This window comes from Podarcis muralis, chromosome 7 (assembly GCF_964188315.1).
Source record: "Podarcis muralis chromosome 7, rPodMur119.hap1.1, whole genome shotgun sequence".
Taxonomy (NCBI): Eukaryota; Metazoa; Chordata; class Lepidosauria; order Squamata; family Lacertidae; genus Podarcis; species Podarcis muralis.
Window position 1 is genome coordinate 24,435,776 of NC_135661.1, and position 23,533 is coordinate 24,459,308.

The 23,533-nt window shown below is 44.4% G+C and overlaps 2 protein-coding genes across 6 annotated transcripts in view; one reads left to right on the top strand and one right to left on the bottom strand.

Annotated features, from left to right (window-relative positions):
- MASP2 (MBL associated serine protease 2) lies at positions 1-21,872 on the bottom strand. 2 transcript variants are annotated; one of them, XM_028740671.2, is made up of 11 exons: positions 21,309-21,872; positions 19,937-20,159; positions 19,037-19,214; positions 18,202-18,333; positions 11,981-12,177; positions 10,742-10,889; positions 9,342-9,460; positions 7,632-7,710; positions 4,481-4,618; positions 3,559-3,633; positions 1-877 (listed from the first exon to the last, which is right to left on the bottom strand). In XM_028740671.2, the coding sequence occupies exons 1-11, from the start codon at positions 21,311-21,313 to the stop codon at positions 102-104; spliced, it is 2,070 nt and encodes a 689-aa protein (XP_028596504.2). In that variant the 5' UTR covers positions 21,314-21,872; the 3' UTR covers positions 1-101. The 2 variants fall into 2 exon arrangements, with proteins under 2 accessions (XP_028596504.2, XP_077787522.1); XM_077931396.1 differs by lacking the exons at positions 1-877; positions 3,559-3,633; positions 4,481-4,618; ... (2 more) ...; positions 10,742-10,889; positions 11,981-12,177 and adding an exon at positions 17,108-17,313 and having other exon boundaries at positions 21,309-21,860.
- Positions 1-23,533, top strand: part of TARDBP (TAR DNA binding protein) — a 39,336-nt gene that overhangs the window by 13,014 nt on the left and 2,789 nt on the right. The gene's annotated exons all lie outside the window — the stretch shown is intronic.

Genomic DNA, 23,533 nt, shown 5'->3' on the forward strand with positions numbered 1-23,533 from the left:
TTAATGTACTATATTTTTTTATTTCTTGCGTAATTGTAATTCTATGTAAAGCTTTTCTTTTCTTGGTAATGTGATACAAATGAAATGGTAAAAAATAATAATCAAGAATTTTGGGAAATGATGTCTTCAATCCAGGAAATGTAGTTGATCACTTTAGTGTATACGCCATACAGCTCTGCAGAACCACACTCTGGAGGACCCCAGGACACAATGCCGCCTGCAAACCACCTCTTTGTTTCGGCATCAAAAAACACCAGTGACCCGCCACTATCGCCGCTACAGGAATCTCTTCCTCCTTGTTCATATCCAGCACAGAACATGTTTTCTGTCAACACTAGTTGCTTCCCCTCCAAAGTCTGGTTTGCATAAGCAGCTTTACACTTCTCTGGATCAACCACATCTAGCTCAGTGTACATCAGGCTGTGTGACTGCATCCTTTTCTCTGTTCTCCCCCACCCAGCTACTACACCAGTGTTGGTTGTGTTTATGTGGAACCTGCTGCTTTGTCCTGGCAAGCAAATGGGAGTGATGTTTGCATTAATGGGGACTTTGTTCTTCAGTTTGATCAAAGCAATATCATTGTTAAAATTGATGCCATCGTTGGTAAACCCTGCATGCACAAAAACAGATTCTGCCCAGGCCTGGTGGTAGTGAGTGCTTCGCTTTCTTAGAAGCCCCAATTTCAGTGTCAAGGACGAAGCGTCTGCTTCTGGGAGGACGTGGGCAGCTGTTAAGATCCAGTTATCGTACAAAAGAGCTCCACCCCCAGTTGCTCCTTGTCCATTAGTGATCAGAACTTGCCAAGGAAACTGGCCAGGCAGTGCCTTCTTTCCACCAAAAATGCGCTTCAGAGTATTTGAAGTTTGGATTCCGCAAACTTGGGGGGGGGGGGGGAGAGAGAGTGAATAGTGTTAGGGTTTCATTAGAGAAGCAAGACTTTTAATTGTCATGAATATTGCTTATAGTTCAAAATGCATGTTTCTGAAAGAAGTCCTGAATTTGAAGTGAGAACACTTGTAGAACAGTAGCCTGATCCAAAGAGGGGAGTGGCTTGGGTGGGTGAGGGACAGCCTGTCCTTTTCAAATTCTCTGCCCAGAGAAAGCTGGCATGTCAGACCAATTTCTTAACAGGCTAGTTTACCCTATGCTGGGAGCTTCTGAGTTGGAGTAGTCAACCCTGGCGTTTTCCCTACCTGTGTTCAACACAATTGTGGAAGGGCTGCATAATGTGTGGGTTTGGGGTATTTTCATAGGAATAATATGCATGCCTGGTGTGCAGCTGGACGTTTGGTTCATTTAACTCAATATTGCCTGGAGCAGGGATGAGGAGTATCAAGGCCAGGGGTCAAAATGAGAGTGCACTCACCCAAAGGCTACATGGCCATTAGCCCAAAACAATTTTCCTACATCTGGTATCTAGTATACACTTCCATTTTCTGATAGTGACTCCAGGGTTTCTGTCAGAAGGTTTCTCATATCTACTTGGATATGTTGGGGCTTGAATCTCGGAACCTCTGTAGGCAAAGAAGTCATTCGTCTGGAATATATAGAAATGAGCTAAACCTGGTGTGTAGATGTTATGTAAATTGCCTTATATGCTCAAATTTACACAGTTCCTCTTTATTTAGGGTCCTGGCATTTTTCCTCTGTGGCCCTTCTGACTTTCATTTTTGTTTCTGTTCTGCTTTTAATTTGTGTTTGTTCTAGTTAGTGTATGGAGGTTTTCTCCTCAAAGCTATGGCCAAGATGGAACTGGGGAATAGGTTCCCTCTTCCAGGGGGCCTCAGTAAACACTCTTTTGTGTTGTTGCCTCTGTCTTTTAGAAGAGGTTTTAATCATTTCTTGCATGTTCTGCTCTCCCTGCTGACCAGAAGAACACTTCATGGTAATCCCACGTTTCCATTTTGAATTTACAACTCCCACAATCCCTGACCCTTGTCCAGATTGACTGGGGCTGATGGGAGCTGTAGTCAAAACGTCTGGACAGTGGTACCTCTGGTTACGAACTTAATTCGTTCCGGAGGTCTGTTCTTAAGCTGAAACTTCTTATGATGTGCGCTTTCACTAATGGGGCCTCCTGCTATTGCACGTGATTTCCGTTTGCATCCTGGGGTAAAGTTCGAAACCAGGAGCAGCTACTTCCAGGTTAGCAAAGCTCATAACCTGAAGCGTTCATAACTAGAAGCGTTCCTAAACAGAGGTACCACTGTAGTATGGAGAATAAATGGCTAATTCCATTGTGGCATCTACTTTGTAGAATAATCTCTTGGAGATAAGGGAGATACTGATTTTTGTGTGTTCCTGTTGGTAGTAACATCCTTATGGTGTTAATGCTAGTTCCTGGCATTTTTGGCTACTTACTTTAACTGATTGCAATGGGGGTTTTACTGCAGTTTTGGTGATGACTTTTTCATTATGTTTTTGATATATGCTACTCATTTTGTTGTAGATCTCTTTGCCATTGCTTTGAAATGAAAGGTGGCACACAATTTAAGATAGGCCATTCTCCCTTTTTGCAGGAAAAAAATTGTATTACCTAGAACTGTTTGGTAACTGGATACTTTTTAGCCTGAACAACAGAAGGCTATGGAGGCAGCTATAAGCTGCAAATATAACGTTTTAAGTGTGTTGTAAAGTGCATTATACAAATGTGACATTAGATGGTGATGGCGAGCTATGGCAAATTCAATATATTTTTCAAAACTTTTTTTTAAAAAACATTTTCAGTGTTTTTTATATGGTCTAGATTCCACCTGAGTGGAACATGATAGCTTTCTTCAGATACCTTGAAGGGTTGGATAGAAGAGGGGATTTGTTCTTGGTTACCCTAGGGGGCAAGGCTAGATCTAATGGTTTTATGTTGTACTGGAGGGTAGATTTTAACTGAACATTAAGTGACTGCTCTTGATGGTACAAGCAATTTAAAAATGGAACCAATTCCCTGGAGGGGTGTGGGTTCTCCCTTGCTGGAAGTCTTTCATATAGAGGCCAGGCAGCCATCTGTTAAAGATGCTGTACCTTTTGATTTTCTGCACTGAGCAGAAGTTGGGCTAGATGGCCTGCAACATCTCCCTCTAACTCAATGGCTGTAACTTTCTCTTTTGGGACATGGCATTGTCTTTGATCAGGAATGAGGAAGATGCAGCCCTCTAGATAGTGGACCTCTAGCTCTGGATGAGTTAAGAGAAAGGGGGCTGATGGGTAGGATAGAGTATAAAGGCTGCTTTGCACCATTTTAAAGTCTGTGAAGACAAAAGTCAGGAATGGGGAACCTGAGGTCCTCTAGCTGCTGTAACTTCCACTGTCCCTGGCTGTTGGCTATGGTGGATGGGGCTGAAGAGAACCACAGGTTCTCCATTCCTGGTCAAAACTGAGGTGGGAGGGAGGGTGACAAAATGGGATACAGTACTTCATATATTCAACACCAGTCAAAAATATTTCAACTTCTGAAGTGAATTTGGAGAGGGGGGAGAAAAGATGTTTTCAGGCCATTTATCATGTGAAGTGTCGCCTGGCTATGTATGGCAGGAGTGGGGAATCTGTGGTTTCATACATTACCTGGCTCACATACAGGAGGTGCTTTGTTTCCCATGGAATCTCTCCAGTAGCCATCAGGGGCGCACAGGAACCTGCCTACATTAAAAAGTTAAGCAGTTGAGATGTCTGCACAGAGCAAAGCACTCTACAATAAAACCACTTGGAGGTTTTACTACAATCAAGGGGTATATAAATGTTAAATTCTCCCCCAATATATAGCTGGCTTCTTCAAATCGCTGAAAAATCCATCTCTTTCAGACTTTTTGCTGTTCCTATGTGTGTAAATCTATTTCCTACCAATTTTGCATTTTTATCTTCCCTAAACCCCGTGAGGTGTCTCGGCTGGATAATCATGAGTTGCTTGGTTGAGGAATACTTGGGTATGCTGCAGTGACTCTGGAGTATGTGTGTAAACATGCTGTGACATCACAGCAGCACAACCACTTGCTGGGTGGAGGATATGAATTCAAATGTCAACCACTGTTGAGCCCATTACAGATACATTTATGTCCTTTTGCTTTTCAGTCAAGAGGCATGACTAAACACTGATGTGATATCATAAAAGGCCAATAGAGAACTCTGCTCTCAAGTGTTGATTCACTGGTAGCCAAAATGACACCATACAAGCCCAAGAGAGGAGGTAGCTGCAGGCTTGTTAGGACTAAACGTTTGGAGAAGTAGGCAGAACATTTTGGAAGCGGGGGAGAAACCTCTAAATGGAGAAGCACCGTAAAACAGCCCAACGAAGAAGGCTCAGTGGGCATGGAATGCTGGCTGACTGCAGGGGGAGATAGAATGGAGTATCCTGAAAGAGGTCATGGCTGGCTAAACAAGAATACTGCAAAGTAGGTCCTAGTATGATTGTCCCATTTGGGACAATGGGGTTTACAATTAAAGATGTGTATATCAAGGCCATGCTCCCTTAAACTATCATTTCTCTTACCAGAATGTCCGGCTTTCAGAGCATAGTAGGGGCTTTCGCATTTGTATTTGATCTCAGTTTGGTATGTAGTTCTATCAGGCCCTGTGACGTACACCAGTGCACCGTTTGCTGTGTCCTCGGCTGGACCACAGTCAACAACTGAAAAGAATGGAGCAACAACAGTTTTAAAATGCTTTGTAAGACTGGTTGAGGGAAACCTAGGACTAGCTAGACTGGAAAGGAACCAAAGCTCTCAGTAGCAGGTTACCTGTTTTGTATGCAGAAAGTGCTATATTCAATCCCTGGTACAGTGGTGCCCCGCAAAACGAATGCCTTGCAAGACGGAAAACCCGCTAGACGAAAGGGTTTTCCGTTTTGGAGGTGCTTCGCAAAACGAATTTCCTATGGGCTTGCTTTGCAAGACGAAAATGTCTTGTGAGTTCCTGCAGGGTTCCCCCCCCCTTTTTCCCAAGCCACTAAGCCGCTTATCAGCTGATCCGCTAAGCCGCTTAACAGCTGATCTGCTAAGCCGCTAAGCCGCTTAACAGCTGATCGCTAAGCCGCTTATCAGCTGATCCGCTAAGCCGCTTAACAGCTGATCCGCTAAGCCGCTTATCAGCTGATCCGCTAAGCCGCTTAACAGCGGAGCCGCTAGGCCGCTTAACAGCTGAGCCGCTAAGCCGCTTATCAGCTGATCGCTAAGCCCGCTAAGTCGCTAATAGCGCTAAGCCGCTAATGGGCTTGCTTCGCAAGACGAAAAAACCGCAAGACGAAGAGATTCGCGGAACGGATTCTTTTCGTCTTGCGAGGCACCACTGTATCTGGAACAACCTTCTGCATCTTAGCTACCTTATAGATGTTTTGGACTACAGCTCCCATATTGTGCGTATCAAGGGTGATGGGAATTGTAGTTCAGAACCTCTGGAGGATTCTGTATTGAGGCAAGCTGTCCTAGTGCAAAGAATCAGATAGGAGTTGACAAAAAATATCCTTGCTTTAATCTTCAGCTACATGGATAAACAGAAGTACTATTGGGTGGCTTCCTATGTTCTTAACACAACCTGTATCTTACCAGTACAGTATGAACTGGTGCTAGTGAAAATGCAATTTTGCACACACATTTTATGTGGGCATTCACATAACACTTGTGGTGGGTTCACAGATGGGCTTACCATGTTATCAGGTCAGCCTTTGAATTTAAAAGTAGACCTGTGGAAAGTAGGGGGTCAGCGTGTGTGAGCAAGCATTGCTTGTGGGACCATTGTATTCTTGCAAGCACATCCTTTACCACTGCACACTGTTCTCTGCAGTGTGAGCTACATCACTGTAGGCTGCACATCCAAGTTAGATAGATTAAAAGTCTGCTGAAGAAAGTGGTACAGATAGATACTACCCCTAGAGTCCATCATCTAAAGTTACCTAACATCATAGTTCTGGTAAAGGGACCTCTGACCATTAGGTCCAGTCGTGGCCGACTTGGGTTGCGGCGCTCATCTCGCTTTATTGGCCGAGGGAACCAGCGTACAGCTTCCAGGTCATGTGGCCAGCATGACTAAGCTGCTTCTGGCAAACCAGAGCAGCGCACGGAAACGCCGTTTACCTTCCCGCCAGAGCGGTACCTATTTATCTACTTGCACTTTGACGTGCTTTCGAACTGCTAGGTGGGCAGGAGCAGGGAACGAGCAACGGGAGCTCACCCCGTCGCGGGGATTCCAACTGCCGACCTGATCAGCAAGTCCTAGGCTCTGTGGTTGTAACTCACAGTGCTACCCGCATCCCTATACAGTTCTGTTAACCGCTAACTAATGGAACTCCTTCATTGCTTACTGCCCAATGATCTTACAAGACTCTTTGTTGAAGCGCCATGTCGTGAAGCGCACACTTAACATTTCTCTCCTTCACTGCCATTTCATGCTTTGCAACAACAACTACATTTCTGATTATGAGTTTGATTTTTAAAAAAGTTTTCCAAACCTAATGAAACACTGAGCATGTGTAGTTTAAACATGCTCCAGTGAGCACCATCATGACTACAGGAATAAAATGGAGGAGCTGGCTTCTGCTGCTCTCATGCTAATCACATTCGACTTTTGAATAAACAACCATTTTGTTGATGGGAGGGCTAAAACATATTTTAAAGTAATAAAAATAATCTATACTCATCCATGCACATGCCCAGCGAGCTGCCCCAACTATAAAACATTTTTTGGGGGGAAATATATGGCAATCAATGTCAGGTGCTGGTGGTGGGGCCTGTTTGCCTCAATTCTCCTTGTTGATCATGCTCTGGATGGCAAGTCAAGAGACCTCTGTCCACTCCTCATTTTGCTGAATTGTGCCCTTGATATCTACCCCAGAGTCCTGTCCTTACAGAACAACTGTACCAGTAGAATCCAAATTCAAAGGGGAATCAGCAGATATAAAGACCCCAAAGCTTTGGATTTCTTCATTCTGAAGGCTGCAGCCCACAAAATAGAGTTGCCATATTTCAAAAAGTAAAATTCCTGCCACAAATTTGAGGCTTTTTTTGGAAACCTAACCCAAAAATAGTGGTTTTAAACTTTTTGAGCTGTTTCTGCTGCTTTTTCCATCATGTTGCTGATTTGGCAAAATCCCCCCCCCCCCCGATGCCATTTTTACACCCCAAAACAGGACATGTCAGGAATTTTCCTGACATATGGCAAGCCTACATAAAGTATTTAAAATATAAAACATTTTGGAGCTGCAATAAGAACTCTTGTTCCTGGGCAGCCTAAAATTTTGTCAATAAAATAACTAAGTTTACAGCTTCCTACTTTTTCCCATCTCCAAGGTGGCTTTTGGATATTAAAATCAAATTAAAGAAGAAAAACAAGTGGAAAAATCCAGGTTTTTCCATTAAAAGCGTAGGAGCCCTGCCAGAAGAAAATGATGGAAACTTTTAAAACCCTGATAGCAACTCTGCAGCTGAATTTTGGGTGCCTGTTGATCTGTACTCCCACTGAGAATATTCCAATTAAAACAAATTTTATTATGCTCTGATTCAAGCATGCTTTGCCTCCTCCGCTTTTTGTGTGTGCTTCATTCTGTCAAACACAATATGGATTCCCACAAGAAATAATTAAACCAGTAATCCATCTGAATATTACAAATCCAAAGACCTCCCTCCACCCACTCCTTCGCATTGACTTACTGATGCACTGAGCCATTGGCTTGTTCCAGGAGCCGTCCTTTTGACATATCGCCATGAAAGATTCCACAATCATCTCATTCTGTGGGAGGGAAAGAGGAAAACAGAAATCCTATTTATTTTCTTGAAAACAATCATAGCTTTGACAGCCCAAATGGATTTTCCCCGGTGGGGAAATATGTCTAGTTCAGCCTGCGAGAACGTATTTGCCGTTAGTTTTCAATAATGGGTGATATTCAGTGTTAGTTATGTCCAAGATAGGGTTCAGAGAGAATTTTGATTCACTTTTCATTTAATGGCAGACTTACTTGATTCACACTTTCTGAAATAATATGTGACCTGAAACATGGCTCTCCTTTAAAATCTGCACTTTTCTGAATTATGGAATGTAGGTCTCCAGCCAAGTAAAATGCAAAGACTAGTGTAATATGTGCTTATAAATAAATTACTAAATAATGCAAAAGAACACATTGCATAAGGAAAATAGCTTTGCAAAATGCACATTAGGTTTAATTGCATATAAAAAATGTGTGTATCGGGAAATTCACACTTAAATGCTGATGAATATTCCAATGGCCTTTAAATTAATCACACACTGATATCGTAGTGAGGAAAATGAAACTTAAGACTGAAAAAACAAGAAACAAAACAATATTTGCCCATCCCTAATGCAGAGTAGACCTATTACAACCAGTGGTCCCCCCCCCCCCAAAGAATGTTTAGGGGTACTCTCATTTTCCTACTCATATTGAAATACTGCCCCTCAATGAGGCCAAACTTAGATTCACAAAATGTTTAGGGGTATGCATACCCCCCAAAAAACACTGATTAGAACCAATGGGTCTACTCTAAAAATGCTTTGGTTGGATCAATATGACAAAAACTTAGAGGGGGTTTGTCAAGTGCCTTATGTTCAGCATGGGAGAGCCCGTCTAAACTCAGCCACAGTGGGGGTTGCATGGGTTTGGACCCACAATACTAAATGTGTGACTTCCGATAGTTACCTCTGAGCCACGCAGAGCCATAGCTAGGGGGTCTTACGCCACTGGCAGAACTGTCCAGATTGTGCCCCCTAGCCACTGACAAATTAGCTCTTCTTTCCACCTCTCCTCCAACCCCCCCTTCAATTCACCCTCTATTTAAAACCTTTTCTTATGAGGCAATAATCAATATTTTTATTTATAGACATATTAATGGACATATTTTTAGCTGATTTTGTGCCCCCCCCGCCTGTGCCCCTGGTGGGACCCCACCTTGCCACCCGCTAGCTACGGCCCTGGAGCCACAGGGAGACCAGCTAACAGCGATTTACCCAAAATATCTGATCCAGGAGGGATATAAGAGATCAGGCAGTCCTTGAGGTATCCTGGATCCAAGTTTCTAAGGGCCTTGCAAATTAGTGCAAGAAACTTGAACCTTGCCTGATAACGTGCAGCCACTTCAAGCCTTTATGCCTCAGTCTTAGGTGCAGCTATGCTATCTAGCCATCCATGTTCTCTTCCAGGATACTCCATTCCATACCCCTTGATTTTCCACCCCAGCTGCCCACTATTCTCCCCCTCTCTCTCCCAAGGCTGGCGTTCCCTCAAGTTGTTTTGACCATGGCACTCGGAAAGTCATATTTGCTATGAGAACATAAAACTGCTTTGGTTCCTCAGTTAAATAGTATACCCATATGCTCACATGTGCACCGCAAGGGATGGTTTTACCTACTTCCAAGAGTACGTAGCCGATATCGCAGGAGAGACTGTAGGACTCTTTCATAATATATTTTTCTTGCACTGGATAGATGTGGCCATTGGGTGGCGCTTCAGGGTTGGGGCATGGCAATGCTGCAGAAAGTTGAACAACAACAACAAAAAAACACCTCATTGCCATTTCCTGTCAAAGCAGATTCAAATCTTGCGTCCATACTAATATGTGGGGCAGGTGGCGCTCTCACACTACATCCTGCTTAATCCCACAGTTGAAATGATGGCTAATTTGTTCCTTCTGCAGTTGCTTGTGTTGTGAATAGGAAGGTGCCTTAGAAGAGCATTAGTCCATCTAGCTCTGGATTGCGGCTCCCCTGTGGCCCTTGAGCTGTTGTTGGGCTCCATCAACCACACCAGCATGACTCAATGGTCAGAGATGATGGGAGCTGTAATTCAAAAAATGCAGGAGCATATATAAATAATAAGAGCCCTGCTGGAGCTTGCCCACTACTCAGATTAGACAACAGTGAGCTAGATGGACTTTGGCCTGTGTGGGGAACGACCTAGCTCAGTTATGCAACACGTGCTTTGTATTCAGAAGGTTCCAGGTTCATTCCTGGTCATGCCCTGGAGAACTATTGCCACCCAACGTAGACATTACTAATCTTGATAAACTCTGACTGGGTATAAGCAGGGGGGTTTTCAGCCAGAACTTGGGGGAACTCAGTTCCGGCACGTCTTAGGTGGGTTCTGGCAACTCTCAGATGGGTGCCATTGCCATTTTAAGAGAACAAGGAAGGCATTGATGGTGAGTTCCGGCACCTCTTTTATAGAAAAATAACACTGGATATAGGACAACTTCTTTAGGTCCTATACCAGTTGATAGTTAAAGAACTGGAGAGGAAAATGAGCACCCTTAGAAGGTGCAGACATGAGACAAGTCTCCAGCTGGCATTATTTCTTAAAACATCCACGATGGGGAAAGACATCTGCCTGAGAGCCTGGAGGGCTGATAATAGATAGTGTAGTAGATGGCGGAAGCTGATCTATTAGGGGAATTGGGGCCCAGCCTCAACAGCCTCGGTCTGCTCTCCGTCAGCCCACACCTGCCTTCCTTCTTACGTACAGCTAGTCAGCAGGTGGCTCTGCCTGTCATTGGCACTTACTGCTGGTATCCCTACCTCATGCCTTATCTGTCACAACGGTAGACAGTACTGAACCAGTTGACCAACAGCTAATAAGAAGCAGCTTCTTCAGGATCCTATGGCTTCCTGTAGCTTGGCATCCTTGTGCCCCAGAGCTGGAGGACCATAACTTGGCCCCCTCACCATTCCCAGGGCTCCCTAGGAGCCAGGAAATGATATGTGTACCCAGCAGAACTTCACTGCTGCCTGCTCTGGTTAAAAGCGATAATCTTACCTGTTGTGGTATATCTGATTTTCCATCCTGTGTGATCTCCAGAGAGGTCCGTGCTGAACTGGATGTTGACGGTGTTGCTATGGGTTTCAATTTTCATAGGGAGGGTGTCCCCACAGAACGGGCCAAATTCTTGCTTGGGTGTTTTGATCTGAAACAGTGAAGGGAAACACTTCCATCATGGGCTGATCGAGTATCAGCTGTTCGGCTCTTAAGTTGCTTGCCTCAGGAGGCCCACAGCTGTTGTCAGGTAACCAGGGGACCCAGTAGCACTTTGCTGCTTGAGGCAAAGGACAGTATCCCCCCTCCCCCCGTTTCAATCTACTGTTTACTTTGGAAAATGGCTTGTTCGCTATGCATTTGGACACCTCTTAAGATACCGTAACCAAGTTTTGAATGATGGTTCCTGAGATTAATGAGCAGGGTTTTACCTTGGATAAAATTGGGTGCCTGTTTTGAATCAAGATGGCAGACTGAGCCCTTCAAACCTGCACTGATTTTATTGTGTTTCTTCCTTTTTGCTTGTTAAAGTTCCTGAGCTACTCCGGGGATGAGGGCTACTGGTTCCAAATATAGAAGCTTCCTGGTTTGGCATCCAAATATTGAAACACTGGCAGTGGGACAGTATCCCCATCCCAAGGGGACAGCAGACTACCTTAGGGGGTCCAGGGTATACTTGATGGTAGGCATAATTTGGGCTTCCAAGAGGGGAATGCCTGGGGGCTGCTACCCTGGAGAACCACTACCAGCTAGAGTAGATACTGGGCTGGATGCACCAGTTTAGCCATCTACCCCAAGTCTATTTTGTAGCTACCTGGTCCATAAATACATGCAACCAACTTCAACATTCTCAGTACATGTGATTCTATTTTATTTTATTTGTATGGGGATTTAGTGTGGATCTAAGAGTATCTGAATTCTTTGTAATGGGAGACGGATGTGAAAACTGATAACAGTTCAAGCATTCCAGTTAGGTGCCCCCAGAAGTAACTGCAATTTGCTGCCATGCATTGGGGCATTGCAGTGTCCTCAGCTCTTCATTGGTGTAGGATTGTATCCAGCCAAGTCCTACTCAGAGTAGACCCATTGAAACTGATTGGGCCTAAGTTAGCCATGCCTATTAATTTCATTGGGCCTGTTCTGAATAGGACTACTAGCATTGGATACAACTTAACTGGTGCTGACTGTACAGAAAACAAGTTTCTTTAGTAGTAGAAGACCTGGTGAGCAGGTCCAACTGACCTTAAGGATGTCATAGGGGCATTCCACTTCTGGGTGGGTCTCTACATTAAAGCTTCCCACAAATTCCAAGACGACCATGTATCCATCTTCCACCTGGATCCCATAATTGCACTGGGAGAGTTTGGGATATGGGTTGGGATAACGTGGACTGGAAATCTCTCCAGATCTTGCAGTCAGCACCTTATCTACGCAATTGGCTGAAAAGTGAAGAGAGAGAAAATAAATAAATCCCAAATTCTTCTCAGGAAAGCACATTAATTTATAAAGTTATTTGTCAAAAGAACAGTTTGTTACGGTAATAAGGCCATTTTTACCCTGCTTTTCTGTTGCCTGCACATCCCTCATGGTGGCTTCCATCAGTTCAAATGCATTTGTACAAATGTATTCAAGGATTCCTAATGTGTTTTGAACACAAGGAATCTAACGCCTACCAGATTTTATCAGACTACAACTCTCATTGTCCCTTACTCTTGACTGGAGGCCCAAGCACTGATTTTTAGTGCCAGTTCTTTGGAGAGTTCCTGGATATGTGGTATTCCTTTTAAAAAAATATATGATTGTTACATTGTTTTGATTTCATTTGGTAAGCCACCTTGCTATTTTATGATGAAAGGCAGTAAATAAAAATACATCCCTAGGTATTGGCCATGCTGACTGGGGTTAATGAGAGCTGTAGTCTAACAACATCTGAAGACCCCACAATAAGCAAATACCATAGTTGTCTGATGTAAGGAAAAGGGGAGAAAGCTATGAGCTTGTTAATTCAATTCTGAAGAATTTGGCTAGGCCTCAGTATTATAGCAGGCCTGATGAATTTCTGAAATCTAGTTGTTATTGTACTGCTTTTCATCTGTTTTTATGGTATATTTGGAAATCAGCTTGAGATGCATGTAAATGATTATTCATAAATTCTTTAATAATGGTGACTAGATAATCTAGCTCAGTATTGTCAACTCTGACTGGCAGCGATTCTCCAGGGTCTCAGGCAGAGAAGTCTTTCCCATCATCTATTTGCTGATCTTTTTAATTGCCAATGCTGCAGATTGAATTTGGGACCTCCTGCATAGAAAGCAGATCCTTTTATCACTGAGCTTGGGACCCTCTCCCTAATTAAAATTTAGTCTCTCCCTATTTTCCTACCCCCCCAACAAAACATACAACGAATACATAAAAACCCCAATGCCAAACAGTCAGTAGCAATAAGATAACTAAGTGTTTGCTGAGATAGCTGTGCTGTGTGGCATATCAAGCAGTACTCCTCCATTTGGCCCTAGCACAGGGTAAGAATATACTGCATCTCAATGGGGTTTCAATTGGCTCTTACCTAAACCTTTTTAAAAAATCAATTTAATCAATGGCCATTTCTGCAACATCTTTTGGTGGCGAGTTCCATAAGTTGTGCGAAGGATGTCACTTTCCCTACCCCCAGTGTATTGCCCATCAGTTGCTTGAGCGCACCCCAATCCAAATCTGAAAATGGGAGTGGAGGAAAAAAGTTTCATAATTCTAAAAACACTTACAGTAGCCTCCACCAAACTGGTGCCTTCCAATTGGGTTGGAGCATGACTGCCAGGTGGGAGTTGTGAGCTATAGCATCAGCTCCAACAATGGCGGACCTTGGATATCCAGCTTTGATCAAAGTTTCCCTGAACTAAAATGCTCCATATGCTTTTAGCATCTCCATGCAGGGAAGGTGCTTTAATGCCTTGACCAATTTAATTGACCTCTGGTACATCTTTTCCAGCTGGGCAGCAGCTATCAGCACCGATAGCTGCAAACCCTGATACCTTTGTGGCTGTCATCTTTGAATTGGCCTGCCACTTGTTTAAAGGGGAAGGGCTGTAGCTCAGTAGCAGAGCCCCAGGTTCAAATCCCTGGCATCTCCAGGTAGAGAGAGACCCCCTGTCTGAAACTCCACAGTGCCATTGCCATTCAGTGCAGACAGCACAGAGATAGACCAGTGATTTTACTCTATAATGCAGTTCCTAAAGCCTTCTCTTTACATCAGGGGTGGGGAATCTTTGGTCTGACTACAACTTGCATCATCTCTGATCCATTGGCCATGCTGGTGGGCGGGCAGGCAGGGGAGGGGTGTTGATGGGAGTTGGAGTCCAGCCACATTTGGAAGGCCAAAGGTTCCCCAACTCTGGTTTACATGTGCAATTCTGATGGCAGCTGCCCTCCCTGTTTCCTTCCCGATGCTTTCAAAAAATACAACCCACCCCTCAGCGGCTCTCTTGGTCGCCAGGCGTGTGTAGGAGTGGAAATCATCCTTGCTCTGCAAAATCCAGCTGTAACTCGAGCTGGCATGCTCGGAGTCATGGCATCTCCCGCTGGACACAGCAGGCAGGATTGATCGGTTACCGAGTGCCTGAAGGAACTCTTGCTTGTTGACAGCGCCTGGTACTTGGCTAGGGCCAGGCAGTTGCAGGTTCTTAATCTGAACTGCAGCAACTTCCTTGCTGATTTATGGAGGAGGATGGAGCAAGGGGTTGACAGACATAGGCCAGGAATATTTTTTGCCTTCGCAGTGGTTCAGCTCAAGATGACTCAAAATCAGAAAGGCATTCAAGTACTAAGCCTCTTCTCCCCCACTCCCTCTATTTTGCTTCTTTCCCCCTTGACCACATATAACCTTGGAAAGAAAAAGTTTTATTTTCTTGTCGGCAGGGGTGTAGCTAGCTCCTCCGACAACTTGGCACAATGTAGATACACACTGAAATATTTAAGTGCAAACACTGGCCTTCATAACAACTCATGAATACTGCTTTAAATTAGTTTCAGTGAATTGTAGCAGTTGATATCTAATCCATATCTATTCATCATAGTGTTTGTAAATAAGACCCAATAGTCCTTCAAACTTTCTGAGATTCCCCTCTGCTATTGCGTAACTGAATGTATTCTGCAACATGTGCCATTTCAACAAGCACATTTTAAATGCTAGTGTTAGCTTCTGTTTTGTCTCTGACTTTCTGACAGCCTACAGTCAGGCAGTTCTTTCTTTACTGTGACTTTCAAATATCCTGCCAACATCACAAGAGGATTTAGTGCAGTGTTTGGGAATATTTTTTTTCCACCCTGAGGGCCACATTCTGGTCTGAGCAACTTTCCAGGGGCCTCAGGTTCAATGCCTAGCGTCTTCAGGTAGGGTTGAAAGTCTCTCTAGCCAGACCTTAAAGAGCTACTGGTCCATCAGTGTAGACAATACTGATAATAAGGAGAGCCCTGAAGGCCTGAACCACATCCAGCATCCTGTTCTCACAGTGGCCAACCAGATGCTCTAATAGGAAGCCTGCAAGCAGGTCCTGAGTACATCAGCTCTCACCACTTGGGATTCCCACCATCTGGTATTCAGAGGCTATTCTACCTCTGACAGAGTTAGAACATAGCCATCATAGTTTGTAGCAATTGTGCAATACATGCCTGTTCCATCACAGTCATTCTTGAACTGGCACTAATGAGGCAGGGACATCACATTTGCTACCCAATTGGCACAAGTGGTGTCACAGCATTCCCCGATATGTGCCTGTGATGCTCATGCTGCCATGCTCTGTAGAGCACTCCTTGTCACAATTGATGGGACAAAGTGGGACCAGCTCTCCCCGGCTGTTACACAGTGAGAACAGACAGCTTCTTGTGGTCACGACAATGGAACGGCTTGAACTGACTCTCCTGTGTTTTATAGTTCTTTGGATATGACCACAGGGAGCTGCCTTTATTATGGGCTGTATTTTTATTTCACAGATCTGCAGGCAAGAAAAATCTATAAAGCAGTTTTTTTTTAAAGGAAAAAAGAAAAAAAGGCTTGCGCAAGAGGAATGGGACAATTTTTCACGCCGTCCTCGGCTGTAAACTCTAGCTGGGCTTTAGGGGCGCCGGGAGAGTGTTCAATTACACTTAGGGCTATATTTTTATTAGAGTAACACTATACTGCCCATGAGAGACTTGAACTCTGAGGAAGGAGCCTGCCTCAACTGGTGAACTCGTGATGGCTGGATGGCTGGATCATTAGGTCCAAAATTAACAGTAGGCTGTGAATTACGTTAGTGAGTAACTGGGAAGTTGCTGTGAGTTTGAAGAGTGGAAGCAAAGTGGGAGTGGGTGGGTGACGTGCATGGCTTTTGCCATTTCATTGCAGGCAGGGAGAACTTCCATGTTTAAATTATCTGTCTGATATCGATAGCTGGTGCATATAAAAGGCTTCTCCTTGACAAGCTACTTTTCTATGTGTGTGTGTGTTTTTGTTTAAAGACATGATTCTCCACCTGTTGCCCTGAAGACCAATTCGCGAAAAGGAGCAAAGTTTTAAAATGAACACATTTTACGTTTTCAAAAGTGTCACTGCTGCTCAGAAGCTTCCTTAGATCAGACTATTTGTTCTATCTTACTCCAGCTTGCAGTGGACCCTCCAGGACATCAGAATAGTGTTTCCTTTAATCTGACCCTTTTAACACAGGAAAGGGGAATCTCATGCCCTCCAGCTGTTGTTGGACCAAAACTCCCATCATCCTTAACTGCTGAACCCAACAAGGCCACAGGTTCAGCACCCCCCTTTTAGCTGGAGATGTGCTTTTCAAGGCTTAGATTCTACTGGATAAAACTTTTACCCAGATCTCTTGGGGAAATGAAGTTGTATACTTCTTGTCTCTTTGTAGGGTGGGCTTATCCAGGGGAGGGGAAGGGGGGAGAAAAGTGATGCCCAAGGCAGTCAAAAATTCCAGTGTGCCCATGGACTTTAAAAGTTTGGCAAACAATGTCTACTAACCATGATGGCTACATTCCACCTCCACTGCTGGAGGCAGTCTGCCTCTGAATCATAGCTCCTGGAAGAGAGTGCCAGGTAGGCTTGGGAGAGATTCTCTGCCTGAGACCATGGAGAACAGCCAGTCAGTGTATGCCAGGCTTCCTCAACCTCAGCCCTCCAGATGTTTTTGGCCCACAACTCCCATGATCCCAGCTAGCAGGGCCACTGGTCAGGGATGATGGGAATTGTAGTCTCAAAACATCTGGAGGGCCAAGGTTGAGGAAGCCTGGTGTAAGCCGTACTATGGACCAATGGGTTGGGCTCAATATATTACAACTTCCTATATTCTTCCGGAGGCTGCAGAGGAAGGCTTTGCAGAAAACTTGGGAGAAACAGAGAAAGCCATTTTATTTGCTGCAGGAGACAGTGCTAGGCAGGAGGAAGAGGAAGAAGACACAAGCTAGTCACGGATCAAGCATAGCGCCCTGTATGATTGCACACGAGGCTACAGGCAGTTCAGGAGGGAATGTTGACACGTCTAGCTCCATCTCTCCCTAAGCCGCGAAGAAGCGAATTTATTTATTTCATGCTGGAAAATAAAGAAGGGAGGAGAGAGGGAGAAGAAAGGAAAGAGAAAAAAGAGCTGGTGAATAATAAGCCTTCCTGAGTGGGTGGCAGAAAAATCAAAGCCTGCGCCTAGCATACTGCAGACTTAAAACATAGGGCTGCCGTTGGATGCAACCTATTCGCTGCTGATTGGTTTCCCGACACAGTTCAAAGCTTTTTTTCTGGACCTCAGGTATTCCAAATATCCCTACCATCTTAAGGCCTAGAAACTTAATTTATAAAACAAAAATGAAACCGGTAATCAACCTGTGGGTTTTAGTGTAGTTTAATGTATTTTCTAAATGCTGAGATTTTATTTGTGTTAGTTTATCTAAATTTTGTGGTGTGCCTTGGAAGCTCTGCTGGGGAGCACCATATAAAAATTTTGAAACTGGGGTGGAAAACCGTTTTTCAGCTTGAGAGCCACATTTCCTTCAGGGCAACCCGCCAGAGGATGGTGGGCAGGGCTGGAGCCAAAAGTGGGTGGAGCAACAACTGTATGTTTGACTTTAGTACAGTAGGCCAGCTTATACACATATTCACACAACCCAGTCTCTATCCATCCAGTCAAGCAAGAGGCATGATCAGAATCCAACAATACATCCCAGCCAGGCAAATATACTTGCTGTGCAAGGCAGGGCCAGTGAGAGGTGTAGGGAGATTTTGAAGGGCCCGACAGAACAGCCAATAGGACCACATTTAGCCCCCAGGTCTAAAGTTCCTCACCTTAATTTTAAACAAAACAAGTAAACAATCAGCAAATACCTAAATAAAGCACAGCTCTAACTTAAGCTGGTCAAGGAAACAGTTTTTTTGTTTTGTTTTAAAAACCCACTTGTAAGCAGCTCTCACCAGCTCCCAAGAGACTCACCTGTACAGGTCCTTTTGTCTTTGTGTAGACGGTAGCCAATTTTACAGCTGCAGTAGTAGCCACCCAGGTAATTGTGGCAACGATGATCGCAAAGTGGCTCGCTGTCAGGGAGCTGTTCACACTCATCAATGTCTGGAGGAAAGGGAGGAGAAACAGGGGCTTGGATGTAGCTCTTCCAAAGCAAGATGCAACCATTTTGGCGAAGGGATTTCTGGGAGCGGGTGTGGACACATATGTGACGCAGGGGCTGAGATGGTGCCGTGGGTGGAAAGACCGAGGGCTGCACCTAATGCCAGCCCCACTAAGGGCTGACATGGCTAATGGCCTTTAATTTCAATGGGTCTACTTTGTAAAATGTAGTTGGGACATTTTTTGCACTTTTAGATCTGCATTAGCCCTGGGAAACATGGTGCATATATATTTTCATCTTAGACCACATGAGAATAGTGTCTCAGGTCCCTTTGGAAATGGGATAATGGCAGAATCAGGCCTCTTCTGGGCAAAGAAAAACATACAAACACCCAAAGCTGGGTCTGAGTACTGAATACTGAGTCATGCCATTGGTCCATCTCGCTCAGTATTGTCTACGCTGACGCACAGCAGCTCTCTGGGATTTCATATGGGTGTCTCCTCCAGCCCTACTTAAAGATGCCGGTGAAACTCCAGGGTTTCAAGAAGAAAATTTTAGTTCTTCCTGAAGGTGCTGAGGACTAAACATGGGACCTCCTAAATGCAGTGCATGTGCTCTACCACTCTGCTATGATGACCACTTGCCATTGACATGCCCGTTCTGCCTTGCTTGCATGGAAGAGGAATGTCACCTCCAACCTCTCACCTTCAGCAGCATAAAAGGCCTCAAAGCCAGTGAATTCTTTCTCATTGGAATAGTCTGATCGGAAAGTCACAGCTAGGTTGTTGTTGATGGAGTGGTAGGTCCTGTCCCCTGGGACTTCCTCAGTGTCTGTGCTCTGATGTCCACACAGGGTGGCCAAGACTGTCCCTCCTGAACGCAACTGGAAAGCAGGGAGATGAATGAGATACATATCTATATATAAATGCAATGATAACTCCTTTTTGCCTGCCCTTAAGTGGACCTGCCAGTGGTTATCCCAGGAAAATGGGAAGCTGCCTTATACTATTAGAACATAAGAAGAGCCTACTGGATCAGACCAATGGCCCATCTAGTTCAGCATCCTGTTCTCAGGAACCAACCATATGCCTGCGGGAAACCAAGGAGGACCTGAGCATGAGAGCACTCTTCTGTAGTTTCCAGCAGCTTGTATTCAGAAGCATTGCTCTCACTGACCATGGAGCCAGAGCATAAACAGCAGAGCTAGTAGCCATTGATGACCACCTCTATGAAGTTGCCCAATCCTCTTTTAATGCCACCCAGGTTGGTCATTACTGCTTCCTGTGGGAGCGAGTTCCACAGTTTAAATACGTGCTGCATGAAGAAGTTGAGTTAGATTATTGGACCATACAGTATGCTGTATACAGACGGCAAGGTATATTCTGCCTGGACATGTTGCTTGGGATTGAACCTGGGACCTCTGCACGCAAAGAGGGGAATGAACTTGCAAGAATTCAAAGAGATCAGAGAAAGCAAGAGTCCTTTGGAAATTAACCAGGCGTGAAGGCTATCACTGGTTGCTTGCTTGGGTCTGAATTGAATCAGCTTCCTGGGCAGCAATCCTGACACTATCCGTTAAAAGCATGCTCACATGACGTCACATACCTTCACATAGTCATATTCGCACTGGTAGGAAAGCTCTAGATTGAAGTGGGTAAAGTAGAGGCGGATACCATAGCCAGGGGGCACAGTAATGTTCCATGTCCTCTCCTTGCCATTGGGGTAAATGTTCGGGAAGTCGGGGGATGCAATCCTTCCATACATTTTCTCCAGTTGGACGAGGTCACTGAGCACCCCATGGGAAAAGGCGAAGAGGAAGAGGCAAAGTCTGCAGGGGAGAAAATGAAGAAAGACTGGTGAGGCCAAGCTGACTCAACCCAAGATGCACATCCAAGTAGGCTGACCTATTAACACCGTACAATTGCACCCAGACTTAGGCAGAGTTGGCAACTGACTTCAAGGGCTCCCCAGCATAGTGCTGCTGCAGGGCCTCTTCATGGGCACATGACCATGCAGTATTTTCTTGCAATGGCAGTAGCAACCCCCCACTCACCCTCCCTGCTGCCCCCCCGACAGCCTTTTAGCAGTTGGGTGGGCACCAACGCTGCTTTAAATGGAAGCCGAGCTAAGCTCTCACCTATGGTGGTTGCCCAAAATGCAGTGCCCCGACTTAAAACGTGAACCAAATGGATTTGCTCCTCATTCCCGATATGCACGTGCATTTTCTTTGGAAAACTGTTTACACCAGAAGCAGCCAACATGTTAGACTATGACTACCATCAAATCTATCGTTTTTGCCAAATATTGCAGTTCTGTCAGTTGAAACATTGTTCTGTTGTTTTGTGACTATGATTAAAAAAAAATAAAATAGCAGAAGGGCCCAACTTGGTGAGCAATAAGAATATTAAAAGAACCTAACTGCTGGATCAGCCCCCAAAGCAGGGCCTAAGCCCAACAGCAACAGTCTCCCAACTGTTGGGATCTGGTGTTCAGATGCATACACCATAATTATCATGACCAGTGGTAGCTATTAATAAGCTTATACTTCACAAAAAAGGAGGTATGTCAGTTAAGAAAAAATTTCTTAAGTAAACATCTGGTTAGTGGGTTCTGATGAACTATGTTTATAACGATAACAAAAAGAGATTTGAACTACCAGTTCCGTTTTGCAAACTGCATGCTGAGCTGCAAAATTGGATCTTCCTTTAGTGTGCTTCTTACAGCAGAGATACAGTCTATCCCTTCACTTCAAGAAACAGACCACTGCTCTGCAGGATTCTCAGATTAAGGGTTTGCCCAAGAAATCTGAGTGAATCCATGCAACCCATACTTCAGTTTGCCACTGAGCAGACTGCAAAGTCCTGATTGTCTCATAATTTTGCAACAATCCTACAAGGATAAATTCTACTTTGCTGTAAAAATTACATTGAGTAGTGTTCCAGATCCCTTTCAGAAAGACATCTTGGATAGAACTTACCTCATTCTTGCAATGCCCCTCTTTATGTCCTTTTGTGTTCTGGGATCAACAGCTGTCTCTTGTATGTTTGCACTGTTTTTTGGGGGAAAACACACACCAAACCACCCTTCTGTTTGTTCAGCAGTTATTTATCTTTCTTTTGAACTCCAACCTTTATCTCTTCCTTTCCCATCAGACTGGTCAATAGCTTCCATGAAACATGACTGATAGTTGGAAGTAAGCATGTGCACTCCTCAATCTGCTTTCTCTGTCTCTCTCTCTCTTAGAAAATGAAAAGTTCAGGTGGGACACAGTCGAAGGGCAAGTGCCGAGTTTAAAAGGTTTTCAGAGAAAAAGTTGAGCTGAGCCGTGTAGTGGAAAGCAGAGTCAGAAGGGTAAAAAGGTGGGGAGAGATGTAGAGAAGCGCGTGATTTGTTCTGGTGGTTGGCTGAGAGAGGACAAAGCAGAGGCATATGAGGCAATAGCAGCTCTGTTTCGCCAGCCGGGTCTTCCCCATTCTTGTGCAAGGTGGGTAAACACGGAGAAATATAGCCAATGTTCTGCAACCAAGTACAGGAAAAGGAAAAGAAAAAAATATTATGGAAAAGAGACAAATATACCTGACATCAGATTATGTGTGCTTTCACACTTAAGTTGATTCCCTTCACAAAGCCTGGGAATAAAGCCCTGATCTTTTCAACTACCATGACTTTTCTGTTTTAATGGGTAATAGGGGAGGAGAAGCTAATTGTGTAGCCTCAGCTGTGCTATTCACAACCGGAAGGCAGACTTTGCATGTTTAGCTATTTTAAACACAGTACTTTCAGTCCCTCAATTGAGAAAAAGGAAGAAAGGGATTGTATCCAGCTGTGAGTTAGTTAGTTAGTTAGTTAGTTAGTTACAGTGGTACCTCGGGTTAAGTACTTAATTCGTTCCGGAGGTCCGTTCTTAACCTGAAACTGTTCTTAACCTGAATCACCACTTTAGCTAATGGGGCCTCCTGCTGCTGCTGCGCCGCCTGAACACAATTTCTGTTCTCATCCTGAAGCAAAGTTCTTAACCCAAGGTACTATTTCTGGGTTAGCGGAGTCTGTAACCTGAAGCGTATGTAACCTGAGGTACCACTGGTAGTTAGTTAGTTATCACATTTGTATCTTCTCTTTTTCTCCACAGAGCCCAAGTGTAGTGTATGTGGTTTCCCCCCTCCTCAAGTAATCCCCTCAACAGCCCTGTGAGGTAGGTTAGGCTGAGGAGTGACTGGGCCAAGGACACCCCAGTGAGCTTTTTGGCCGAGTGAGGATTTGAACCCTGGACTCCCAGGTCCTAGTCCAGCACCCTAACCACTACACTGCACTGGTTCAGAGCAGATCCTTTGAAATGAACGGAACTAAGTCATGCCCATTATTTTCAATTGGCCTGCTCTGCGTATGACCCAATATTGGATGCAAACCATGGCTAATTTCTCCTACACAGGGCAAACCTGCCTGATAATTAACCTCAGGCCATGCTCCTCACTGCCTCAGCTTCACACCCTCTGTGGGTGGAGATGTGTCCCTGAACTTTGATAATGCCTCCTGCTTGCTTGAAGGGGGATTTGTGTGCATGTGTGTATAGAGATTAGCCTGTTGTATGAAGGTAATGTTTACATTTGTTGCTCCACCTCCTTTTGTTTCTAGCCCCACCCACCGCTAACATGTGGCCCCCCAGAGCATTGCCCAGAACAGAATGTGGCCCTTAGCCTGAAAAAAAGCTAACTAAAAACAATATTAATGGGTTGTTGCGTCCAATGATTGCATTTATAATCTTGGCCTATATGACACTTTACTACATTATGCTTGTAGTGTACATGGTAGTATTTGGTGCTATCAGTTGGTATTAAGCTAGAATTAATAAAGGAACTATGCAGTGATACTGGCAACATATAGTTGTGATCTGGGTTTTGAAAATTGAGTAGACAGTGTAAATATTAACAATTCCTTTTTACATGTAATGTAATGTACTAACTACTTTATTCACCATTGATCACAAATCTAGCTGGAAATTAAGCATAATTACATGTTTATATGCGTACATACCTACAAAAGAAAAAGTAAAGTGAAAATATTAGTTCTGCCTTATATGGAGTAGGGATGGATATGTTGGTCTATTTCTCTTGCATGTCAGAGGCTCCACATCCCTGTGGCAGTCCTCTCCAGCTTGGTACATTCCAGATGTTGATGTACTACAACTCCCATCATCCCCAGCCA

Excerpts from the sequence above, each read along its gene's own strand:
- MASP2 (XM_028740671.2), bottom strand. Across the intron at positions 18,334-19,036 it reads GGCCTTTTATGCTGCTGAAG|ACATTGATGAGTGTGAACAG; the intron begins GTGAGAGGTTGG and ends CCTTTCCTCCAG. Across the intron at positions 878-3,558 it reads ACCTCCTGTATGTGAGCCAG|TTTGCGGAATCCAAACTTCA; the intron begins GTAATGTATGAA and ends CCCCCCCCCAAG.